This window comes from Mobula birostris, chromosome 23 (genome assembly GCF_030028105.1).
Source record: "Mobula birostris isolate sMobBir1 chromosome 23, sMobBir1.hap1, whole genome shotgun sequence".
In the NCBI taxonomy this organism is placed as follows: Eukaryota; Metazoa; Chordata; class Chondrichthyes; order Myliobatiformes; family Myliobatidae; genus Mobula; species Mobula birostris.
In genome coordinates, this window is record NC_092392.1 from 9,980,217 (window position 1) to 10,004,391 (window position 24,175).

The window sequence follows — 24,175 nt, forward strand, 5'->3', positions numbered from 1 at the left end:
TCTGTCCCGCTGACTATAGAGTCCTCTATCACTGATGCCATCCTCTTCAATTCCCTACACTTCTGAGCCACAGGACCAGACTCAGTGCCAAAGACACGGCTGCTGTTGTTTCCCCTGAGCAGGTGTTGGGGATGTCTGTTAGAACCTCAATAAACTGGGCTGCAGAGTCTCTCAGCACCTGACCAGATCTGATATCTGGCCCCGCGGCTATACGTAGGCTGACCCGGGCTAAGGTCTTCCTCACATCAGCAGTGGCAAGACAGAGTGCCTGATCCTCACTGGGACATTCCCTGTCTGCACAGTGTTCCATGTATCAAACCAAATAAGAGGAGAAGACCATAAAATATAGGAGAGAAGTAGGCCATTCAGCCCATCAAGTCAGCTCCACCATTCAATCTTGGGCTGATCCAATTCTATCAGTCATCCCCACTCCCCTACCTTCTCCCCATATCCTTTGATGCCCTGGCTAATCATGAACCTATCTCTCTCTGCCTTAAATACACCAAATGACTTGGTCTCCACACCAGCTCATAGCAACAAATTCCACAGATTTACCACCTTCTAACTAAAGTAATTTCCACATATCTGTTCTAATTGGACGTCCTTCAATCCTGAAGTCGTGCCCTCTTGTCCTAGACTCCCTACCACGGGAAATAACTTTGCCATATCTAATCTGTTCAGGCCTTTTAACATTTGGAATGTTTTTGAGATCCCCCATTATTCTCCTGAAATCCAGGGAATATAGCCTAAGAGCTGCCAGACATTCCTCATACAGTAACCCTTTCATTCCTGGATTAATTCTCGTGAATCTTCTTTGCACCCTCTCCAATGCCAGTATATCCTTTCTGAAATAAAGAGCTCAAAACTGCACACAATACTCCAAGTGTGGTCTCAAGAGTGCCTTATAGAGCCTCAACATCACACCCTTGCTCTTATATTCTATACCTCTCGAAATTAATGCCAACATTGCACTTGCCTTCTTCACCACCGACTCAACCTGGAGGTTAACCTTTAGGGTATCCTGCACAAGGACTCCCAAGTCCCTTTGCATCTCTGCATTTTGAATTCTCTCTCCATCTAAATAATAATCTGCCTGTTTATTTCTTCCTTCAAAGTGCATGACCATTCACTTTCCAACATTGTATTTCATTTCACGTAGCCCATTCCCCTAAATGACCTAAGTCTCTCTGCAGGCTCCTTTTAGGATTTTCCTTTCAGGAAAACATGCTGGCTTTGGCCTATCTTGTCATGCGCCACCAGGTGCTCTGTAAGCTCATCCCTAACAATAGATTCCAACAACTTCCCAACCACGGATGTCAGGCTAACAGGTCTATAGTTTCCTTTCTGCTGCCTCCCACCCTTCTTAAATAGTGGAGTAACATTTGCAATTTTCCAGTCATCCGGTACAATGCCAGAATCTATTGATTCATAAAAGATCATTGTTAATGCCTCCGCAATATCTCCAGATACTTCCTTCAGAACCTGAGGGTACAATCCATCAGGCCCAGGAGATTTATCCAGCCTCAGACCATTAAGCTTCCTGAGCACCTTCTCAGTCGTGACTTTCATTGCACAAACTTCACTTCCCTGACACTCTTGAATGTACGGTATACTGCAGATGTCTTCCACTGTGAAGACTAATGCAAAATGCGCATTCAGTTCCTCTGCCATTTCTGCGTCTCTCATTACAATATCTCCAGCATCATTTTCTATTGGTTCTATATCTACCCTCAACTCTCTTTACCCTTTACATACCCAAAAAAGCTTTTAGTATCTTCTTTGATATTAGTCGCCAGCTTCATTTCATAATTTATCTTTTCCTTCCTAACGATCTTCTTAGTTTCCTTCTGCAAGTTTTTAAAAGCTTCCCAATCCTCTTTCTTCCCACTAGCTTTGGCTTCCTTCTATGCCCTCTCGTTTGCTTTTATTTTGGCTCTGACTGCACTTGTCAGCCATGGTAGTGTCTGTCCTTCTTCCTTCGACATTTTTTAAATTTGGAATATATCTATCTTGCACTTCCCTCATTTTTCACAGAAACTCCAGCCATTGCTGCTCTGCTGTCCTTCCTTTCCAGCCATCTTTGGCCAATTCCCCACACATCTACTCCATCATCTGAATCTTGATATACAGGATAAAAAGCAGTCCCAGTACCAACCTCTGCGGAACACCACTAGCCTCTGGCAGCCAACCACAACAGGATCCTTTCATTCCCACGCACTACTTCCTGTTAATCAGCCAGTGCTCTGACAATGTTAGTAACTTTCCTGTAATACCATGGGCTCTTAACTTGGTAAGCACACTTATATGTGGCACCTTGTCAAAGGCCTTCTGAATGTCAAAATATACAACATCCAGTACATCTTCTTTATCAATCCTACTTGTAATCTCCTCAAAGGATTCCAACAGATATCTCAGGCAAGATTTTTCCCTTAAGGAAACCATGCTGACATTGTCTTATCTTACCCTGTGTCACCAAGTACTCCAAAACCTCATTCTTAACAATTGACTCCAACATCTTCCCAACCACTGATGTCAGTCTAAATGGTCTATAATTTCCTTTCTGCTGTCTTCCTCCTTTCTTAAAGAGAGATATGACTTCTGCAATTTTCCAGCCTTCTGGCACCATGCCACAGTCCAATGATTACTGATTGATCATTACTAATGCCTCCATCATCTCTACTGCTACCTCTTTCAGAACCTTAGGGTGCAGTTTATTCTGGCTCATGTTACTTATGTACCCTCAAGTCTTTCAGCTTTTTGAGCACCCTCTGCTTTGTAATAGTAACTGCACTCACTTCTCTTCCCTCACACCCTTCGACATCTGGCACATTACTAATGTCTTCCACAGTGAAAACTGTAGCAAAATATCATTTAGTTCATCTGCCATCTCCTTGGCCCCCATTATTATTTCTCTGGTCTCATTTTCCAGCAGTCCTTTATCCACTCTCATCTCTTACTTTTTCACATATTTGAAAAAGCTTTTACTGTCCACTTTGATATTGTTTGCTAACTTTATTTCATATTTCATCTTTTCCCTCCTAATGAGTCTTTTAGTTGCTCTCTGTAGGGTTTAAAAATTTTTCCAATCCTCTATCTTCCCACTAATTCTTGCTTTCATTTAGAATCAGAATCAGGTTTATTATCACCGGTATGTGACGTGAAATTTGTTAACTTAGCAGCAGTTCATAATCTAGCAGAAAAATATAATAATAGTAAGTAAATCAATTACAGTATATGCATATTGAGTAGATTAAAGAATGTGCAAAAAACAGAAATACTATATATTAAAAAAAGTGAGGTAGTGTCCAAGGGTTCAATGTCCATTTAGGAATCGGATGGCAGAGGGGAAGAAACTGTTCCTGAATCACTGAATGTGTGTCTTCAGGCTTCTGTACCTCCTACCTGATGGTAACAGTAAGAAATAGGCACGCCCTAGAGGTCCTTAATAACGGATGCCGCCTTTCTGAGACACCACTCCCTGAGGGTGTCCTGGATACTTTGCAGGCTAATACCCAAAATGGAGCTGATTAGATTTACAACCCTCTGCAGCTTCTTTCAGTCCTGTGCTGTAGCTACACCCTCCCCCCACACCAAACAGTGATGCAGCCTGTCAGAATGCTCTCCACGTTACATCTATCGAAGTTTTTGAGTGTATTTATTGATATACCAAATCTCTTCAAACTCCTACTGAAGTATAGATGCTGCCTTGGCTTCTTTATAGCTACATCAATATGTTGAGACCAGGTTAGATCCTCAGAGATCTTGACATCTAGGGACTCGAAACTGCTCACTCTCTCCACTTCTGATCTTTCTATGAGGATTGGTATGTGTTCGTTTGTCTTAACCTTCCTGAAATCTACAATCAGATCTTTCGTAACTGACATTGAGTGCCAGGTTGTTGCTGTGGCACCATTCCACTAGTTGGCATATCTCACTCCTGTATGCCCCCTCGTCAGCACCTGAGATTCTACCAACAATGGTTGTATCATCAGCAAATCTATAGACAGTATTTGAGCTATGCCTAGCCACACAGTCATGTGTATATGTGTATAGAGCAGTGGGCTACGCACACACCCCTAAGGTGCACCAGTGTTGATCGTCAACGAGGAGGATATATTATCACCAATCCGCACAGATTGTGGTCTTCCGGTTAGGAAGTTGAGGATCCAATTGCAGGGGGAGGTACAGAGGCCCAGGTTCTGCAACTTCTCAATCAGGATTGTGGGAATGATGGTATTAAATGCTGAGCTATAGTTGATGAACAGCATCCTGACGTAGGTGTTTGTGTTGTCCAGGTGGTCTAAAGCCGTGTGGAGAGCCATTGAGATTGCATTTGCCGTTGACCTATTGTGACATAGGCAAATTGCAATGGGTCCAGGTCCTTGCTGAGGCAGGAGTTCAATCTAGTCATGACCAACCTCTCAAAGCATTTCATCACTGTCGATGTGAGTGCTACCAGCTGATAGTCATTAAGGCAGCTCACATTATTCTTCTTAAGTACTGGTATAATTACTGCCTCTTTGAAGCAAGTGCAAACTTCCACCTGTGGTAGTGAAAAGTTGAAAGTATCCTTGAATATTCCCACTAGTTGGTTGGCACAGGTTTTCAGAGCCTTACCAGGTACTCCATCGGGACCTTCTGCCTTGCAAGGGTTCACTCTCTCTAAAGACAGCCTAACATCGGCCTCTGAGACAGAGATCACAGGGTCATCAGGTGCAGCAGGGATCTCCACAGATGTAGTTGTGTTCTCCCTTTCAAAGCGTGCATAGACGACGTTGAGTTCACCTGGTAGTGAAGCATTGCTGCTATTCATGCTACTGGGTTTTACTTAGTTGGGGGAAATGTCTTGCAAACCCTGCCAGAGCTGCCATGCATCCGATGTCGCCTCCAACCTCATTCGAAATTGTCTCTTCGCCCTTGAAATAGCCCTCTGCAAATCATACCTGGTTTTCTGGTACAGGCCTGGGTCGCCAGACTTGAATGCCACAGATCTAGCCTTCAGCAGACTTCGTACCTCCTGGTTCATCCATGGCTTTTTGTTTGGGAATGTACAGTAAGACTTTGTAGGCACACACTCATCCACACAGGTTTTAAGGAAGTCGATAACAACTACAGCATACTCATCCAGGTTTGAAGATGAATCCCTGAAAATAGTCCAGTCCACTGATTCAAAGCAGTCCTGTAGGCACTCCTGTGCTTCCCTTGTCCATACCTTCTTAGTCCTCATGACTGGTGCTGCAGTCTTCAGTCCCTGCCGACACTCAGGGAGTAGAAATACAGCCAGGTGATCAGACTTCCCAAAGTGAGGGCGTGGAATAGCATGGTAGGCATTCTTGATGGTAGTGTAGCAATGGCCCAGTGTGTGGTTTCCTCTAGTATTGCAAGTGATCTGTTGATTGTAATTGCTTAGTGATTTTTTCCAGACTGGCCTAGTTAAAATCTCCCAAAGCAATTGTGAAGGCGTTAGGATGCGCTGTTTCATGCATGTTGATCCCATTGCTCATATCATCTAAATCCTGATTGACATTGGCCTGAGGTGGAATGTAAACTGCTACCAAAAATGACCCGGAGAACTCCCGTGGTAGGTTCAAATGGACGGCACTTAACTGCTAGATATTCCAGGTCTGGTGAGCTGAATTGGGACAGCACTGATATATTTATGTGACCAAGAAGAGTTGATCATGAGGCATACCCAACACCTCTGCTTTTGAGAGACTCTATACCATATACAATACCCTGACAGTGTATTGTAAACCTGTCAATGTGAATTGCTGCATTCAGTATGGAAGGGGCTAACCAGGATTCTGTGAAACAGGGACACACACGGTCCTAATGTCCCTCTGATTCAGCACCCTAGCTCTGAGAGCATCGATTTTATTCACCAGAGACTACATGTTTGCCAGCAAGATAGTCAGTATAGGCAGTTTAAAACCCTCTTTCCTTAGACGCACTTGTAACCCCACTCTGCAGGCATGCTTCCTCTGTGGTACCCTGTGTGGGCACTTCTGACCACAATTGGTGTTGTTTCCGTCAGTTTAAGCAGCGATAATTCCTTTAAGAGCTTTAAGACATCTTTGTTGACTGTACTGACCTTGGAAGCAGTTGTGCTTTTTAGCTGTTTCAGGCTGAAATGGGAATATTTAATCATATCCATTGAGGGTACTGCTGCTACACAAGTTATGCCTAGGCACCCAGGACGTAAAATTTTATGTCTTCTTTTTTGCTTTTACATTAGCTTTGACTCCCCCTGTCAGCCACAGTTGTGCTATTTTGCCATTTGAGAATTGCTTTGTTTTTAGAATACATCTTTACTGCACCTTCCTTCTTTTTCCTAGAAACTCAAGCCATTGCTGCTCTGCTGTCATCCCTGCCAGCATTTCCTTCTAATTTATTTTGGCCAACTCCTCCCTCATACCACTGTTACTTCCTTTACTCCATTGAAATGCTGCTATGTCAGACTTTACTTTCTCCCTATTAAATTTCAAGTTGAACTCAATCGTATTGTGATCACTGTCTCCTCAGGGTTCTTTTACCTTAAGCTCCCTAATCACCCCTGGTTCACTACATAACACCAAATCCAATATGGCTGATCTCCTTGTAGGCTCAGTGACAAACTGTTCTGAAAAGCGATCTCTTAGGCATTCAACAAACTCACTCTCCTGGGATCCATTTCCAAACTAATTTTCCCCAATTGATGTGCATGTTAAAATCTCCCATGACTATCATAACATTGCCCTTTTGACATGCCTTTTCTATTTCCTGTTATAATCTGTGGTCCATATCCCAGCTACTGTTGGGAGGCCTGAATGTAACTGTCATCAGTGTCCTTTTACCCTTGCAGTTTCTTAACTCGACCCACAAGGATTCAACATCTGTGGTGGCCAGTGCGATCATGTTTGCTGTTGTGTGCTGGGGCAGCAGGGGGAGGGTAGCAGACACCAACAGAATCAACAAACTCATTCGTAAGGCCAGCGATGTTGTGGGGATGGAACTGGACTCTCTGACGCTGGTGTCTGAAAAGAGAATGCTGTCCAAGTTGCATGCCATCTTGGTCAATGTCTCCCATCCACTACATAATGTACTGGGTGGGCACAGGAGTACATTCAGCCAGAGACTCATTCCACTGAGATGCAACACAGAGCGTCATAGGAAGTCATTCCTGCCTGTGGCCATCAAACTTTACAACTCCTCCCTTGGAGGGTCAGACACCCTGAGCCAATAGGCTGGTCCTAGACTTATTTCCTGGCATAATTTACATATTACTATTTAACTATTTATGCTTTTACTATTTAGTTATTTATGGTGCAACTGTAATGAAAACCAATTTCCCCCAGGATCAATAAAGTATGACTATGACTATCTTCCGATCCTATGTCACATCTTTTTTTACCATTCTTTACCAGCAGAGCTACATCACCCCCTCTGCCTGCTTTCATATTCCTCCGATACAATGTGTAACATTGTACATTCAGCTCCCAACTACAACCATCCTTCAGCCACGATTCAGTGATGGCCACAATATCATACCCAACAATCTGTAAAAGTGCAACAAGATCATCCACCTTATTTCTTACACTCCCTACATTGAGCTATTACACTTTGAGTGATGTACTTGCTAACTTTTTTGGTTCTACATCCCTAATGCACTGGTACTCACCCTGCTGGCTGCAATTTTGTCCAATCATCTACCTGCCCCTCCTGACAGTCTGTCTGCATGCCATCTTTGCTTTTTTTTATATAAACTATCCATCCTATCCCCAGTCCCTTCACTCCAGTTCCACCCCCATCCCCCGCCAAATTAGTTTAAACCCTCCCCAACGGCTCTAACAAACCTGCCAGCAAGATACTGCAGAGAAACATTAGAGTACTTCTCTGGCTTATCGACCTGGATCATGGAACAGATTTTCAAATCTCACTGCTACTGCCATTAATGACAAAAAGGGAAACTGAGAAAGCATCATTGCTGTGCACAGAAATATGGATCACACTCAAAACCTCTGAAGGTGGCAGAGCTATCAAACCACAAATGAATTTTGGATTTCTTCTGGGCTATGTTATCAAACATTCAATAACATTAAGGTTTAAACCTCAACTTCCACATCCTAGCTACCCCAGTAAACTTCCCCTTCCTTATCTAGAATCTATCTAACTCTGCATTAAAAATATTCATATAATCTGTATCCACCGCCTTCTGAAAAAGAGAATTCTAAAGACTTTTTGGTTCACCTGTGTTGTAAATTTACAACCACTTATGTTTAAACACTGACTCCTGATTCTACATTTTCCTACCAGAAAAAAAACCTCTTCATGTCCGCACTGTTAAGGCCTCTCATGGTCTTATACATTTCAGTTAAGTTCCTTTTCACACCTTTCAACTCCAGTAGATACAAGCCACTCATGTCTAACCTTCCCTTGTAAGACAACACACCTATTTAATGTGTCAATGCAGTAAACACCTGAACTGCTTGCAATTCTTCCTTACGTATTGATGAGGATCAATATTTCTCACAATATCCCAGATGTGATCAGATCAGAATCAGGTTTATTGTCACTGACATTAGTTGTGAAATTTGTTGTTTGGTGGTACAGTGCAGGTGTAAGTTACAATAAAAATAAATAAATACTGTGAAAGAGGAATAGCAAGGTAGTGTTCATGGTTCATGGACTGTTGAGATATCTGGTGGCAGAGGGGAAAGAGCTATTCCTAAAACTTTTAATGTAGGTCTTCAGGATCCTGTCACTTCTCCCTGATGGCAGTGAAGAGAAGACGGCATGTCCAGGATAGTGAGGTCTCACCAGTATCATACATAACTGAAGCATTAGCTCTACTTTGTATTCTGTTCTTCATGCAATTAATATCTCTTTTTACTTTTTTACTTTAGATACTGCATGGTAACAGACCCTTCTGGGCCAATTAGTCCACACAGCTCAATTATACCCATGTGACCTACTAACCTATTACCGTGTATAACTTGGGGATTGGGACAAAGCCGGATCACCTGGATGAAACCCATGTGATCACAGGGAGGACACTCAAACTCCTTACAGACAGCAGTGAAATTGAACCAGGGTCATTGGCACTGTAATAACATGGTGTATTCTGCTACATTACTGTGCACCCCATTTCTGTTATCTTTTCTAATTACTTGCTATGCCAGCATATTAGTCTTTTGCAATTTGCTCACAGTCACATCCCTCTGCAACTCAGAGCTTCTGCAATTTCTGACCATAGATAATACACTTTTTATTCCTCCTATCAAAATAATCTATTTCACATTTTCCTACATTATACTCCATTTGCCAGATCTTTGGCCACTCACTTAACTTCCCTGCATCCCTATTTTGTCTCATCTTTCCAAATACGTATGGTACTTCACCAAAAACTTAAATAAGTTGTTTAAACGTGGTCTTCCCTTTGTTAAACTACATTAAGTTTGCTTGATAACATAGTATTTTTTCCCCAAAGTATATGGCAATACAGTTCTCAGAAAACGCTTTAACGTTTTCCTACAGACATGTGTTAAGTGGGGTTTCAGTGTCCTGGTTTCCCTTTCCTAATAAAGGAGTTAACTTTGCTATTTTCTAATCAAAGGGAACCCAAGGAACTCTGGAAAATTTAAGCCAGCCAATCAACTTTCGCCCCAATCCCTTCTTTAGGGTCACAAGAAGAAATCAGTACTCAGCTCACACTATTTCCCTCACAACTGAGATTTTATGGAGTTACCTCTCCCCCTTCAAATTCCCAATCATCAGGCACACTGCCTATAAACAGGATTCACCCCTCCCTGGAAGTTTTCATGTTTTGTTTTGTTTTACAGCATTGGATCACAGTGGATTTAATTTGGCTGTTTTTTGACACCGATCAATAGAAAAGATCCCTTTGAGTCAAAGTGAAAACAAATTTCTACAAATTGGCCTAAATTTATTACAATTCTTAATTATAAAATAATTGATTGCACAGTTACTCACCCTCTTCAAGTCAGCATTTAGTAGATGCACCTTTGGCAGCAATTACAGCCTTCAGTCTGTGTGGATAGGTCTGTAGCAGCTTTGCACATCTGGACACTGCAATTTTTCCCCATTCTTCTTTACAAAACTATTCAATTCTGTTAGATTGCATGGGGACTGTGAGTGAACAGCCCCTTTTGAATCCAGCCATAAATTCTCAATTGGATTGAGGATGGACTCTAACTTGGTCTCTCTAGGACATTAAATTTGTTGTTTTTAAGCCATTCCTCTGTAGCTTTGGCTTTATGCTTGTGATCATGAAAACTTCCAAGGGTGGAGGGCTGGGTGAAGACTTTTTATAGGCACTGTAATTCAGAGCTGTTACATGTATCTTCCTTAGGAAAGACCAATGAAAAATACATATTTTACTTTATATAACCTCTCCTTATATTCCATTATTGATTCCACAGGCTGATTTTCTGAAGGATCAAGACTCATTTTGCCAACTCTTTCTTTGTTAAAACTATTCCTTATTTTTCAGTCATTCATTGTTTTTTTCATGTTCTGTCCAAACTTCTGCCCTGCCACCAATTCTCACAAAACTATATTCTTTAATTTTGATGCCATTAACTTTTATTCTGTTAAATATGGAATTGGTGGATCCTCCCATGGAATTGCTCTTTCTGTTGAGTGCATCTGTGCTGTTTTGAAAGATCTTTTTAAATGTCTTCTACTACATCTCCACTGGCTTTGTACATTATATGCAGTCCACATCCACTGATGAAGATGTCAGCTTTATTTATATTTTAGAACACATAGAACATAGAATAGTATAGTACAGCACAGTACAGGCCCCTCGGCCCACAATGTTAAACCCTGCCTCCCATATAACCCTCCACCTTAAATTCCTCCATATACCTGTCCAGTAGTCTCTCAAACTTTACTAGTGTATCGGCCTCCACCACTGACTCAGGCAGTGTACTTCATTTTCCATAATGTGATGTTTTCTGTACTTTACAGTGACTTATGGCTTCACAATCTGGTTATTGAATCCACCATGCTAGTACCTGCCATCTCAAAAGGACAACTGCTGCTAAGTCAGAGCTCCATGTAATGATGTTAAGCACTTCATCCAATCTATTTGTATAGAAGGGCTGTTCATTTGGAGTTGCAACCCTTTAGATGTAGTTTAAACCAAAATCCTGACGGTTTGGAGAAATCCCAAAAAATATTGGGACAATAGAAGGGTTCTTCAGGTAACCCAATCAACATGTTCCCTCAGGCAACCTCGGTAATAACAGACCAACAGAGCAATTATCTCACTTTGTTCCTGCTGTTTCACTCTAAACGAATGGCTGGTTTGCCCATAAAACAATAGCAGCTGTAGTTAATAGCTAATTAGCTGATTTCAAAGGTTGGTAAGAGGTCTAATAATGGCAAGGTATGTTTTTGTTCATAAGGACAACAGCACGTTCTAAACTCATGTACTGAATTTGAATTCGGACCCAGTCTAACTTGTACAGATCCTCAAATACCTCAGCCAACTATTAAATAATCACGCTGCACAGATCATGACGCATGATATAGGGACAAAAATGTAGTGTCATAGAACATATAAAGAGGCCTTTTGGCCCATCTAGTCTGTGCCAAACTATTAATATACTTATTCCCATTAACCTGCACCCAGACCACAGCTCTCCATATCCTTTCCCTCAATGTACCTATCCAAATTTCTCTTAAAAGTTGAAACTGAACCCACATCCCCCACTAGTGCTCACAGTTCATTCCGACCACCCTCTGTGTGAAGACATTCTCCCTCGTGTTTCCCATAAACATTACACTTTTCATCCTTAACATATTGCCACACTGGACATTCACCAATATGCTTACCGACAGAACGGCTCTACGACAGACTGGTCATACACCTAGCCCTAACACACCAATAAACAACAGCACTTGTCAGATTGATGTTTCTGAATTTCAGTTCAGCATTCGACAGTATTAAACCACAGACCCGGTGAACAAACTCCTACACCTCAGTCTACATACACCACTGTTCGTTGGACTGCTAACGAACAGACTTCTGATAGTCAGGATGAACACCAACTCTTCACTCCCTATCATCCCAACACGGTTGTCCCATAGGGCTGTGTGCTGAGCCATTGCTGTACACTCTCCTCATACATGACTGCACGGCCAAACACCGGAGTAATCACATTGTCAAGTTCACCGATGACACCACAGTGGTGGGGCTCATCACCAACAATGATGAGTTGGCCTATACAGAGGAATTGGAAGAGCTCAAGGCCTGGTGCCAGACAAATAGCCACTTTCTTATGTCAACAAGACAAAGGAGATGGTTATCGACTTCAGGACAATTTGCAGCATTCACACCCCCCCCGCCCTTTACGCTGGCAGCACAGCAGTGGAAACTGCTGGGGGTGCACATTTCACAAACCTCTCATGGTCCAAAAACACGTTCTACACAATCAGAAAAGCTCACCAATGCCTCTAGTTTTTGAGAAGGCTGAAGAGTGCTGGACTTTGCCCATCCATACTCACATCAGTCTACAGATGCACAGCAAAACGGACCCAGACAAGCTGCATCACAGCTTGGTACAGAAAGAGCACCATGGCGACAGGAAGACTATAAAACAGGTAGTCAAAACAGCACAACACATCACTGGCACCAGCCTACCTGCCATCATGGACATATAGTATATACAGAAAGAGCCAGTGACATCATGAAGGATCGTATCCACCTTGCTAATGGATAGCTTGTCCCACTCCCATCAGGAAGGACACTACATAGTATCCATGCTAGGTCTACCAGAGTCAGAAACAGTTACTTTCCCCAAGCAGTAACACTGATCAACACTTCCACCCACAACCTCCACCACTATTTTATTATTTCCTGTCAGTCACTATATGTACAGCCGAAAGTCACTTTATACAATTTATATAAGGTATCTTATGTATTTATATCAAATCATAAGAAAATAAGATATAGAAGCAGAATTAGACCATTTTGTCCATTGAGTCTGCTCTGCCATTTCATCATGGATGATCCAATTTTCCTCTCAGCCATAATCTCCTGTCTTCTCCCTGTATCCCTTTGTCTCCCAACTAATAAAGACACTATCAACATCAGCCTTAAGTATACATAAAGACTTTACCTCCACAGCTGCCTGTGGCAAAGAATTCCACAGATTCACCACTCTCTGGCAAAAAAATTCCCCCTCATCTCTGTTCTAAAATGACACCCCTCTATTCTGAAGCTGTGTCCACTGATCTTTGGCTCTCCCACCACAGAAAACATTGTCTCCACATTCACCCTATCAAGGCCTTTCACCATTCAATAAGTTTCAATGAGGTCACCCCTCATTCTTTTGAATTCTGATGAATACAGGCCCACAGCCATTAATTTCTGGATTCCCATTCAATCCTGGAATCATTTTCATGAACCTCTTTTGAACCCTCTCCAGTTTCAGCACATCCTTTCTAATGCAAGGGGCCTAAAACTGTTCACAATACTCCAAGTGAGACCTCACCAGTGCTTTATGAAGTCCCAACATTATATCCTGGCTTTTATTTTCTAGTCCTCTCGAAATGAATGCTAATATTACCTTTGCCCTCCTTACCACCAACTCAACCTGCAAATTAACCATTAGGGAATCTTGCACAAGGACTCTCAAGTCTATCATGCATCTCAGTTTTTTTTTGTATTTCTCTCCATTTCATTTCTTCAGCCGAAATGCATGACCATACACTTCCTGACACTATATTCCAACTGACACTTCTTTGCCCATTCTTTGAATATGTCTAAATCCTCCTGTAGCCTATTTCCTCAAAACTACCTGCCCCTCCAACTATCTTCATATCGTCTGCAAACTTTGCAACAAGGACTAACTTCCCACTAATTTTTGCTCTATTATATGCCCTTTCTTTGGCTTTTATGTTGGCTTTGACTTCTCTTGTTAGCCATGAGTGTGTCATCTTGCCATTAGAATACTTCTTCCTCTTTGGGATGTACATATCCTGTGCTTCTAAATTGCTTCCAGAAATTCCAGCCATTGCTGCTTTGCCATCATCCCTGCCAGTGTCCTTTTCCAATCAATTCTGGCCAACTCCTCTCTCATGCCTCTGTAATTCACTTTACTCCACTGTAATACTGACCCACCTAACTTTCGTTTCTTCTTCTCAGATTTCAGGGTGAATTCGAGTATATCATAATCACCTTCCCCTAAGGGCTCTATTACCTTAAGCACAATGCCAATTCCAGAACAGCTGATCCCTATGCTGGAGGAACTCAGCAGGCCAGGCAGCATCTATGGAAAAGAGATGGCATGTAACATTGAATTCTCCAACTTCCAGTAATTCCCTCCCCCCTTCCCCCATCCCAGTTTCACTCTGCCCCCTCCTCCAGCTGCCTATCACCTCCCTCATGGTTCCACCTCCTTCTACTACCCATTGTGTTTTCCCCCATTCCTTTTTCACCTTTCCTGCTGATCCCCTCCCCCACCCCTTTATCTTTCCCCTTACTGGTTTTTCACCTGGAACCTACCAGCCTTCTCCTTCCCACCCTCCCCCCACCTTCTTTATAGGGCCTCTGCCCCTTTCCCCTACAGTCCTGATGAAGGGTTCCAGCCCGAAACGTTGACTGATCGTTTCCCTGGATGCTGCCCGACCTGCTGAGTTCCTCCAGTGTGTTGTGAGTGTTACTATGGGAAAGAGTATAGTCAATGTTTCGAGCCATGACCCTTCATCGGAACCAGAGAAAAAAAGATGAAAAGTCAGAGTTAGAAGGTGGGGGGCAGGATGAAGAAACACAAGGTGCTCGGTGAAACCTGGGGTGGTGAAGGGGAAGAGGCATTACTGGGAATTCAAGAAATCGATGAGGCCATGCTCAGGTTGGAGGAGCAACACCTCATATTTTGTATGGGTAGCCTCCAACCTGATGGAATGAACATCGATTTCTCGAACTTCCGACAATGCGGCCCCTTTCACCATCTCTCTCATCATTTTTCCCTCTCTCATCTTATCTCCTTACATGCCCATCACTACCCTCTGGTTCTCCTCCCCCTTTTCTTTTTTCCATGGCTTTCTGTCCTCTCCTATCAGTTTCCCCCTTCTCCAGCCCTGTATCTCTTTCACCTATCAACTTCCCAGCTCTTTATTTTATCCCTCCCCCTCCCGGTTTAATTTATCACTTTATGTTTCTTCCTCCCTTCCCCAGCTTCTAACTCCTCATCTTTCTTTCTCTAGTCCAGCCTGAAACGTCAATTATACTCTTTTCCATAGATCCTGCCCAGCCTGCTGAGTTCCTCCAGCATTTTGTGTGTGTTTCTTGGATTTTCAGCACCTGCAGATTTTCTTTTGCTTACAGCTGATCCCCCAGTGGGCTCTCAAAAGCTGTCTTGTAGGCACTCTAGAAATTCCCCTCTTGCAATCCAGCACCAACTTGATTTCCCAAATCTACCTGCACATTAAAATCACTCCCCCCCCCCCCCCGACTCTTGTAACATTGCCTTTTTGGCATGCTTTTTCTATCTCCCATTGTAACTGGCAGACCATTTTCTTACTGCTGTTTGGTGGTCTGTATATAACCCTCATCGGAATCTTTTAAACCTTGCAGTTCATTTGCTCTATTCACAATAAATCAACACCTTCTGATCCTACGCCTCTGATGATTTTATTGCATTTTTGTCCAACAGAGCAATGACACCCCATCTGCCTACCTGCCTGTCCTTTCAATACAATCGGTATCCTTGGACACTAACTCCCAACTATAATCTTCTTTCAGCCATGTTTCAGTGATGCCTACATCATACAAACCAAGCCACAACTGTAGTGCAAGTTCATCTACCTCATTCCGTATTCTGCGCACATTGAAATATAACACATTTAGTCCTGTATTTACCCTTTCTGATTATGTCCGCCTTTTACATTGCAACATATCCTGTTGACTGCAAATTTGCCCTATCAACAGCTTCTCCTCACTACACGTCGCCTCTGTTTGTAAACCAGCTACCTCATTTTCAACACTATCATCTGCCTTTCCTACGATACTTCCTGCACTAAAATATAGGCAGCTCAGGAAGCTAGGTGGACCATGCTTAACTTTTTGATTCTTAACTTTGCCTGAAGTCTTATCAACATCTGCCTCCAGAACGTCTCTGCTAACTGTTCAAACACTCTGATTTCCATGCCCCTGCAACTCTAGTTCAAGCCCCACCATGCATCATTAACAAAACTTACTGCTAGGATATTAGTGCCCCTCCAGTGCAGGTGCAAACGGTCTCTTCTGTACAGGTCCCACCTTCCCTGGAAAAGAGCCTAATGAGCCAAAACTTTTATGCTCTCCGTCTTACACCAACCCCTTAGCCACATATTAAACTGGATAATCTTCCTTGTCCTGGCCTCAATAGCACGTGGTATGGGTAGCAATAGTTATAGTCTTGGTCATAATCATACTTTATTAATCCCGGGGGAAATTGGTTTTCATTACAGTTGCTCCATAAATAATAAATAGTAATAGAACCATAAATAGTTAAATAGTAATATGTAATTTATGCCAGTAAATTATGAAATAAATCCAGGACCAGCCTATTGGCTCAGGGTGCCTGACCCTCCAAGGGAGGAGTTGTAAAGTTTGATGGCCACAGGCAGGAATGACTTCCTATGATGCTCAGTGCTGCATCTCAGTGGAATGAGTCTCTGGCTGAATGTACTCCTGTGCCCACCCAGTACATTATGTAGTGGATGGGAGACATTGTCCAAGATGGCATGCAACTTAGACAGCATCCTCTTTTCAGACACCATTGTGAGAGAGTCCAGTTCCATCCCCACAACATCACTGGCCTTACAAATGAGTTTGTTGATTCTGTCAGTGTCTGCCACCCTCAGCCTGCTGCCTCAGCACACAACAGCAAATATGATAGCACTGGCCACCATAGACTCGTAGAGCATCCTCAGCATCGTCCGGTAGATGTTAAAGGACCTCAGTCTCCTCAGGAAATAGAGACGGCTCTGACCCTTCTTGTAGACAGCCTCAGTGTTCTTTGACCAGTCCAGTTTATTGTCAATTCGTATTTGTAATCCTCCACCATGTCCCCACTGACCCCCTGGATGGAAACAGGGGTCACCGGTACCTTAGCTCTCCTCAGGTCTACCACCAGCTCCTTAGTCTTTTTCACATTAAGCTGCAATCCTGAGATCACAACCCTTGTGGCCCAGCCCTTTAACTTAGCACCCAACTTTCCGCACTCCCTTTGTAGAACCTTGTCACTTGGCCAACTACATTATTGGTAACAACTATTACATCCTCCTTTGCACTTGTGTATAGGAATCTTGAATCTTGAGCCTGAAGGCACATATTCAGCGATTCAAGAACAGCTTCTTCCTTTCTGCCATCTGATTTCTAAATGGACATTGAACTCATGAACACTACCTCACTACTTTTTTATTTCATTTATTTTGCACTACTTATTTATAACTTAACTATTTAATAGACATTCAGTGGCTTTGAAAAGTTTGGGCACCCCTGGTCAAAATTTTTGTTACTGTGAACAGTTAAGTGAGTAGAAGATGAACTGATCTCCAAAAGTCATAAAGTTAAAGATGACACATTCTTTTCAACATTTTAAGCAAGATTAGTGTACTATTTTTGTTTTGTATAATTTTAGAGTGAAAAAAAGGAAAGGAGCACCATGCAAAAGTTTGGGCACCCCAAGAGATTTGAGCTCTCAGATAACTTTTACCAAGGTCTCAGACCTTAATTAGCTTGTTAGGGCTATGACTTGTTCACAATCATCATTAGGAAAAGCCAGGTTATGCAAATTTCAAAGCTTTGTAGATAGCCTGACTCCTCAAACCTTGTCCAAACGATCAGCAGCCATGGGCTCCTCTAAGCAGCTGCCTAGAACTCTGAAAATTAAAATAACTGATGCCCAAAAAGCAGGAGAAGACTTTAAGAAGATAGCAAAGCATTTTCAGGTAGCCATTTCCTCAGTTCATAATGTAATTAAGAAATGGAAGTTAACAGGAATGGTGGAGGTCAAGTTGAGGTCTGGAAGACCAAGAAAACTTTCCGAGAGAACTGCTCGTAGGATTGCTAGAAAGGCAAATCAAAACCCCCGTTTGACTGCAAGAGACCTTCAGGAAGATTTAGCAGACTCTGGAGTGGTGATGCACTGTTCTACTGTGCAGCGACACCTACACAAATATGACCTTCATGGAAGAGTCATCAGAAGAAAACCTTTCCTGTGTCCTCACCACAAAATTCAGTGTCAGAAGTTTGCAAAGGAACATCTAAACGAGCCTGATGCATTCTGGAAACAAGTCCTGTGGACTGATGAAGTTAAAATAGAACTTTTTGGCTGCAATGAGCGAAGGTATGTTTGGAGAACAAAGGGTGCAGAATTTCATAAAAAGAACCCCTCTCCAACTGTTAAGCACGGGGGTGGTACAATCATGCTTTGGGCTTGTGTTGCAGCCAGTAGAAAAGGGAACATTTCACTGGTAGAGGGAAGAATGAATTCAATTAAATACCAGCAAATTCTGGAAGCAAACATCAGCAAGCGTCTGTAAAAAAAAAGCTGAGGATGAAAAGAGGATGGTTTCTACAACTGGATAATGATCCTAAACACACCTCAAAATCCACAATGGACTACCTCAAGAGGTGCAAGCTGAAGGTTTTGCCATGGCCCTCACAGTCCCCTGACCTAAACATCATCGAGAATCTGTGGATAGACCTCAAAAGAGCAGTGTATGCAAGACAGCCTAAGAATCTCACAGAACCAGAAGCCTTTTGCAAGGAAGAATGGGTGAAAATCCCCCAGACAAGAATTGAAAGACCCTTAGCTGGCTACAGAAAGCGTTTACAAGCTGTGATACTTGCCAAAGGGGGTATTACTAAGTACTGAACATGTAGGGTGCCCAAACTTTTGCATCGAGTCCTTATCCTTTTTTGTTATTTTGAAACTGTAAAAGATAGAAATAAAAAAAGTAACCTTGCTTAAAATATTAAAGAAATATGTCATCTTTAACTTTATGCCTTTTGGAAATCAGGTCATCTTTTACTCGCTTAGCTATTCACAGTAACAGAAATTTTGACCAGGGGTGCCCAAACTTTTGCATGCCACTGTATAAGTACTTAATGTAACTGTTTTTCTTTATACTTATTTATCATTTATTTCATGTACTCTGATAATAAATTTTCCTTTGAACTTTGAAAATTGTACTGCTGCCATAAAGTTAACACATTTCATGACATATGCCAGTGATATTAAATTTGAATCAGATTCTGATTCTGATCTCTAGTTCTAGCCTCACCCAAGCTCAGTGGAAAAAGTCTGCTTACATTTATTCTATCTAAGCCCCTCACAATTTTGTATACCTCTATCAAATCTGCTCTTATAATCCTACGCTCCAGGAAATAAGGTTCTAATCCATTCAATCTTTCCCTATAATTCAGGTGCTTAAGTCCCAGCAATATCCTTGTAAATTTTCTCTGCACTCTTTCACTCTTATTGATATCTTTCCTGTATGTAGGTGCACACAATACTCCAAATTAGGCCTCGCCAACATCTTATACAACCTCAACATAACATCACTATTCCAGTACTGAATACTTTGACTTATGAAGGCCAATGTATCAGGCGCTCTCGTTATGACCCTATCTATTTATGACATCACTTTCAAGGATTTTTGGATCTGTATTCTCAGATCCCTCTGTTCTACCGCGCTCCTCAGTGCCCTACCACTCAGTGTGTGCCCTACCCTGGTTTGTCCTTCCTAATTGCACCACCACACACTTCCTGCATTCAATTCTCTCTGTCTATTTCTCAGCCCATTTTTCCAGCTGGTCCAGATCCCACTGCAAGCTTTAAGAGCCTTCACTGCTTTCCACTACACCTTCAGATCTTGGTGTCAACCGCAAATTTGCTTATCCAGTTTTCTACGTTATCATCCAAATTGTTGATAATCATCAACAGAGCCAGCATTGATCCCTGTGGCATACCACTAGTCACAGGCTTCCAGTCCGAGAGGCAACCGTCTACTATATACAACAGAGAACATAAAAAATCTATAATATCTCTGACTTCTGCAAAGACAATGTCTAATCTGATTTACTACCTCATCCTGAAAGCCAAGCAACAGAACCTTCTTGACCAATCTCCCATGTGGGGCTTTGTCAAAAGCCTTGCTGAAGTCCACGCCGACAATATTCTCTGCCTTGCCTTCGTCAACTTTCCTGGTACCTTCCTCAAAAAATTCAATAAGATTTTTTAGAAATTACTTAGAAACATAGAAAACCTACAACACAATACAGGCCCTTTGGCCCGCAATGCTGTGCCAAACATGTACTTACTTTATAAATTGCCTAGGGTTACCCATAGCCCTCTATTTTTCTAAGCTCCATGTACCTATCCAGGAGAATCTTAAAAGACCCTATTGTATCCGCCTCCATCAACTTCGCCGGCAGCCCATTCCACGCACTCACTACCCTCTGCATAAAATACTTAACCCTGACATCTCCTCTGTACCTACTTCCAAGCACCTTAAAACTGTGCTTTCTCGTTCTATTTTAGCCCTGTGAAAAAGCCTCTGACAATCCACCTGATCGATCAATGCCTCTCATCTTGCACAAAGTCATGTTGACTATCCCTAATCAGTCCTGGTCTATCCCAATACTTAAATATCCAGTCTCTTTGATTACCTTCCAATAGTTTACCCAGAACTGATAGCCAATAATTTTCTAGCTTATTCTTAGAGCCTTTCTTAAACAATGGAACAACATTAGCTATCCTCCAATCCACTGATTCTTCATCTGGTGCTAAGGACATTTTTAATATCTCTGCTAGGGACCCAGAAATTTTAGTGCCTGAAAACTGTGGCTTTCCTCTACTAGATCATTCTCCCCACACCCCCCCCCAACAGTATCCATAGCAATGTATATGTTGTTGAGGTTAATGGCCACAGGGGTACTCTGAACTGGCTTCCTGTCCTCCCTCCCCCTCCTGACGGTTACCCAGTTACCTGAGTCTTGCACCTTGTGTGTAACTAACTACCTGCAAGTCCTGTCGATCAACCCCTCAGTGATGCTGAGTTCATCCAGCACCAGCCCCCAGCTCCAGTTTTTTAACACGGTCTGCAAGTTGTATCAGCTTGCTTGCAGGTATAGTTGTCAGGGACACTGGAGGTCTCCCTGCCTTCCATAACACCATAAAACATAGGAGTAGAATTAACCCATCCAGCCCATCGAGCCACTCTCCCATTCCGTCATGGCTGATCCCAGATCCCATTCAATCCTATACATCTGCCCTCTCACCATATCCCTTGATACCCCGATCAATCAGGAATCTATCAACGTCCACTTTAAATATACCTTCCTGCTTCCCATATTCCACAAGAGGTGCATTTCACTGGCATCCCCACTGTGCAACAAGGAAGGAAGGAAGGAAGAAAAATATCTAGCTATGGCCTTCACCCCTTCTTGCCAAAGCCTCAACTCCCTATTCCAACATCAACCCACTCACATAATAACCTCTCCCACAATGGCCGCTCTACTTAAATCTAACTTTTTTTGGCCCTTGTGAAGTGCCTAATTAAGCACAATCTAATGTCTTCTGAGAAACAGTGGTAAGCATAATGTCTCATGTAACCCCCGAATGCTTCCCTGAAGTTGCTCTGCCACTATGCACAATCCAATGTCTCCTTGGGAACTGTGGCTCACAGAATGTCCTGACTTCCCTACTCACTTCTTTTGAAATCCCTCCTCTGATGTGCACAACCCAACATCTCCTCAGCAACTATGGTGTGCAGAATGAATATAAAAGAGTAAGTCTTTTTCTGGTTAATTCTCAGTAGTTCAGGTGTTGGTAGACATAGAGTGATCACAATAGAATGATTTATTATAGAGGTACCACATTCCCTTATAAAGTTCTGAGGAGTATCAGTCTTATTGTGTGGCGCCTCCATCTATACAAGTTCATGTGAACAAGGAGGAATAAATAAAAACAGAAAATTCTAGAAACAATCACAGGTCAGGCAGCACCATGTAAAGTGAAGGAGTTAATGCTTTAGATTCATGATGCTTTATCTGAACTGGAAAAGAAGGAAGATATTGGTTTCAATTTGTAGAGAGTAGGAGTTGCAATAGATAGGACAAAGGGAAAATCTCTGACAATATGAGGCCATACTTGCAGCAATTATAACCTGTTGTTGGAACCATTGAATTGATAGGTCACTATGGACACATAGTTGGAAAGTAAGCTGACAAGAGCTGTGAAATGCAGATGAGAGCCATAGGAAATACCCAGCAGATGAAGCAGTGTTAGGAGGGTCTCGTGTGGAAGGCTAGTGGAGGTAGCACGGGTGCTACTCTATCAGACATAATCCTTTTTGTCATATTTATCCTGCCTCCGCCCTCTCTGCAACCTGAAACTATACATCATCAATTAAAACGATGTTCCTCCAGACTACATGTAACTCACACACATAAATAAATTAACAAATAATAACAACAGGAATTCTGCAGATGCTGGAAATTCAAGCAACACACATCAAAGTTGCTGGTGAACGCAGCAGGCCAGGCAGCTTCTCTAGGAAGAGGTGCAGTCGACGTTTCAGGCCGAGACCCTTCGTCAGGACTAACTGAAGGAAGAGTGAGTAAGGGATTTGAAAGTTGGAGGGGGAGGGGGAGATCCAAAATTATAGGAGAAGACAGGAGGGGGAGGGATGGAGCCAAGAGCTGGACAGGTGATAGGCAAAAGGGGATACGAGAGGATCATGGGACAGGAGGTCCGGGAAGAAAGACAAGGAGGGGGGGAGACCCAGAGGATGGGCAAGAGGTATATTCAGAGGGATAGAGGGAGAAAAACGAGAGTGAGAGAAAGAACGTGTGCATAAAAATAAGTAACAGATGGGGTACGAGGGGGAGGTGGGGCCTTAGCGGAAGTTAGAGAAGTCGATGTTCATGCCATCAGGTTGGAGGCTACCCGGACGGAATATAAGGTTTTGTTCCTCCAACCTGAGTGAGGTGTCATCTTTACAGTAGAGGAGGCCGTGGATAGACATGTCAGAATGGGAATGGGATGTGGAATTAAAATGTGTGGCCACTGGGAGATCCTGCTTTCTCTGGCGGACAGAGCGTAGGTGTTCAGCAAAGCGGTCTCCCAGTCTGCGTCGGGTCTCGCCAATATATAAAAGGCCACATCGGGAGACACATCGCTCCCTACGCAACTCCCTTATCCATTCGTCCCCCCCATCCCTCCCCACTGATCTCCCTCCTGGCACTTATCCGTGTAAGCGAAACAAGTGCTACACATGCCCTTACACTTCCTCCCTTACCACCATTCAGGGCCCCAAACAGTCCTTCCAGGTGAGGCAACACTTCACCTGTGAGTCGGCTGGGGAAATATACTGCGTCCGGTGCTCCCGATGTGGCCTTTTATATATTGGCGAGACCCGACGCAGACTGGGAGACCGCTTTGCTGAACATCTACGCTCTGTCTGCCAGAGAAAGCAGGATCTCCCAGTGGCCACACATTTTAATTCCACATCCCATTCCCATTCTGACATGTCTATCCACGGCCTCCTCTACTGTAAAGATGAAGCCACACTCAGGTTGGAGGAACAACAGCTTATATTCCGTCTGGGTAGCCTCCAACCTGATGGCATGAACATCGACTTCTCTAACTTCCGCTAAGGCCCCACCTCCCCCTCGTACCCCATCTGTTACTTATTTTTATACACACATTCTTTCTCTCACTCTCCTTTTTCTCCCTCTGTCCCTCTGAATATACCTCTTGCCCATCCTCTGGTTCCCCCCCCCCCCTTGTCTTTCTTCTCAGATCTCCTGTCCCATGATCCTCTCGTATCCCCTTTTGCCTATCACCTGTCCAGCTCTTGGCTCCATCCCTCCCCCTCCTGTCTTCTCCTATCATTCTGGATCTCCCCCTCCCCCTCCAACTTTCAAATCCCTTACTCACTCTTCCTTCAGTTAGTCTTGACGAAGGGTCTCAGCCTGAAACGTCGACTGCACCTCTTCCTACAGATGCTGCCTGGCCTGCTGCGTTCACCAGCAACTTTGATGTGTGTTGCTGTAACAAATAATAAGATGTATTTACAATACAAGTTAGAAAGTAAAAAATATAACGCCACTGGTGCTTCCCACACGATGAGATCTGGGTTATGGCAGGGAGTTCAGTAGTCTTGCAGCTCG

General features: G+C 43.0%; 1 protein-coding gene across 15 annotated transcripts in view; it reads right to left on the reverse strand.

The window, feature by feature from the left end:
- The window catches only part of shank3a (SH3 and multiple ankyrin repeat domains 3a), a 1,072,328-nt gene that overhangs the window by 792,252 nt on the left and 255,901 nt on the right, over window positions 1-24,175 (reverse strand). For 11 of the 15 annotated variants that reach the window (XM_072241114.1, XM_072241121.1, XM_072241123.1 and 8 more), the window contains one exon: window positions 14,208-14,276. The exons of 3 other annotated variants lie outside the window; for them this stretch is intronic. In XM_072241114.1, the coding sequence (XP_072097215.1) occupies window positions 14,208-14,276 (69 nt within the window). Of the gene's footprint in view, window positions 1-14,207; window positions 14,277-16,206; window positions 16,220-24,175 lie in introns of those variants that run through there. One more of the 15 variants, XM_072241125.1, reaches the window with a different exon arrangement.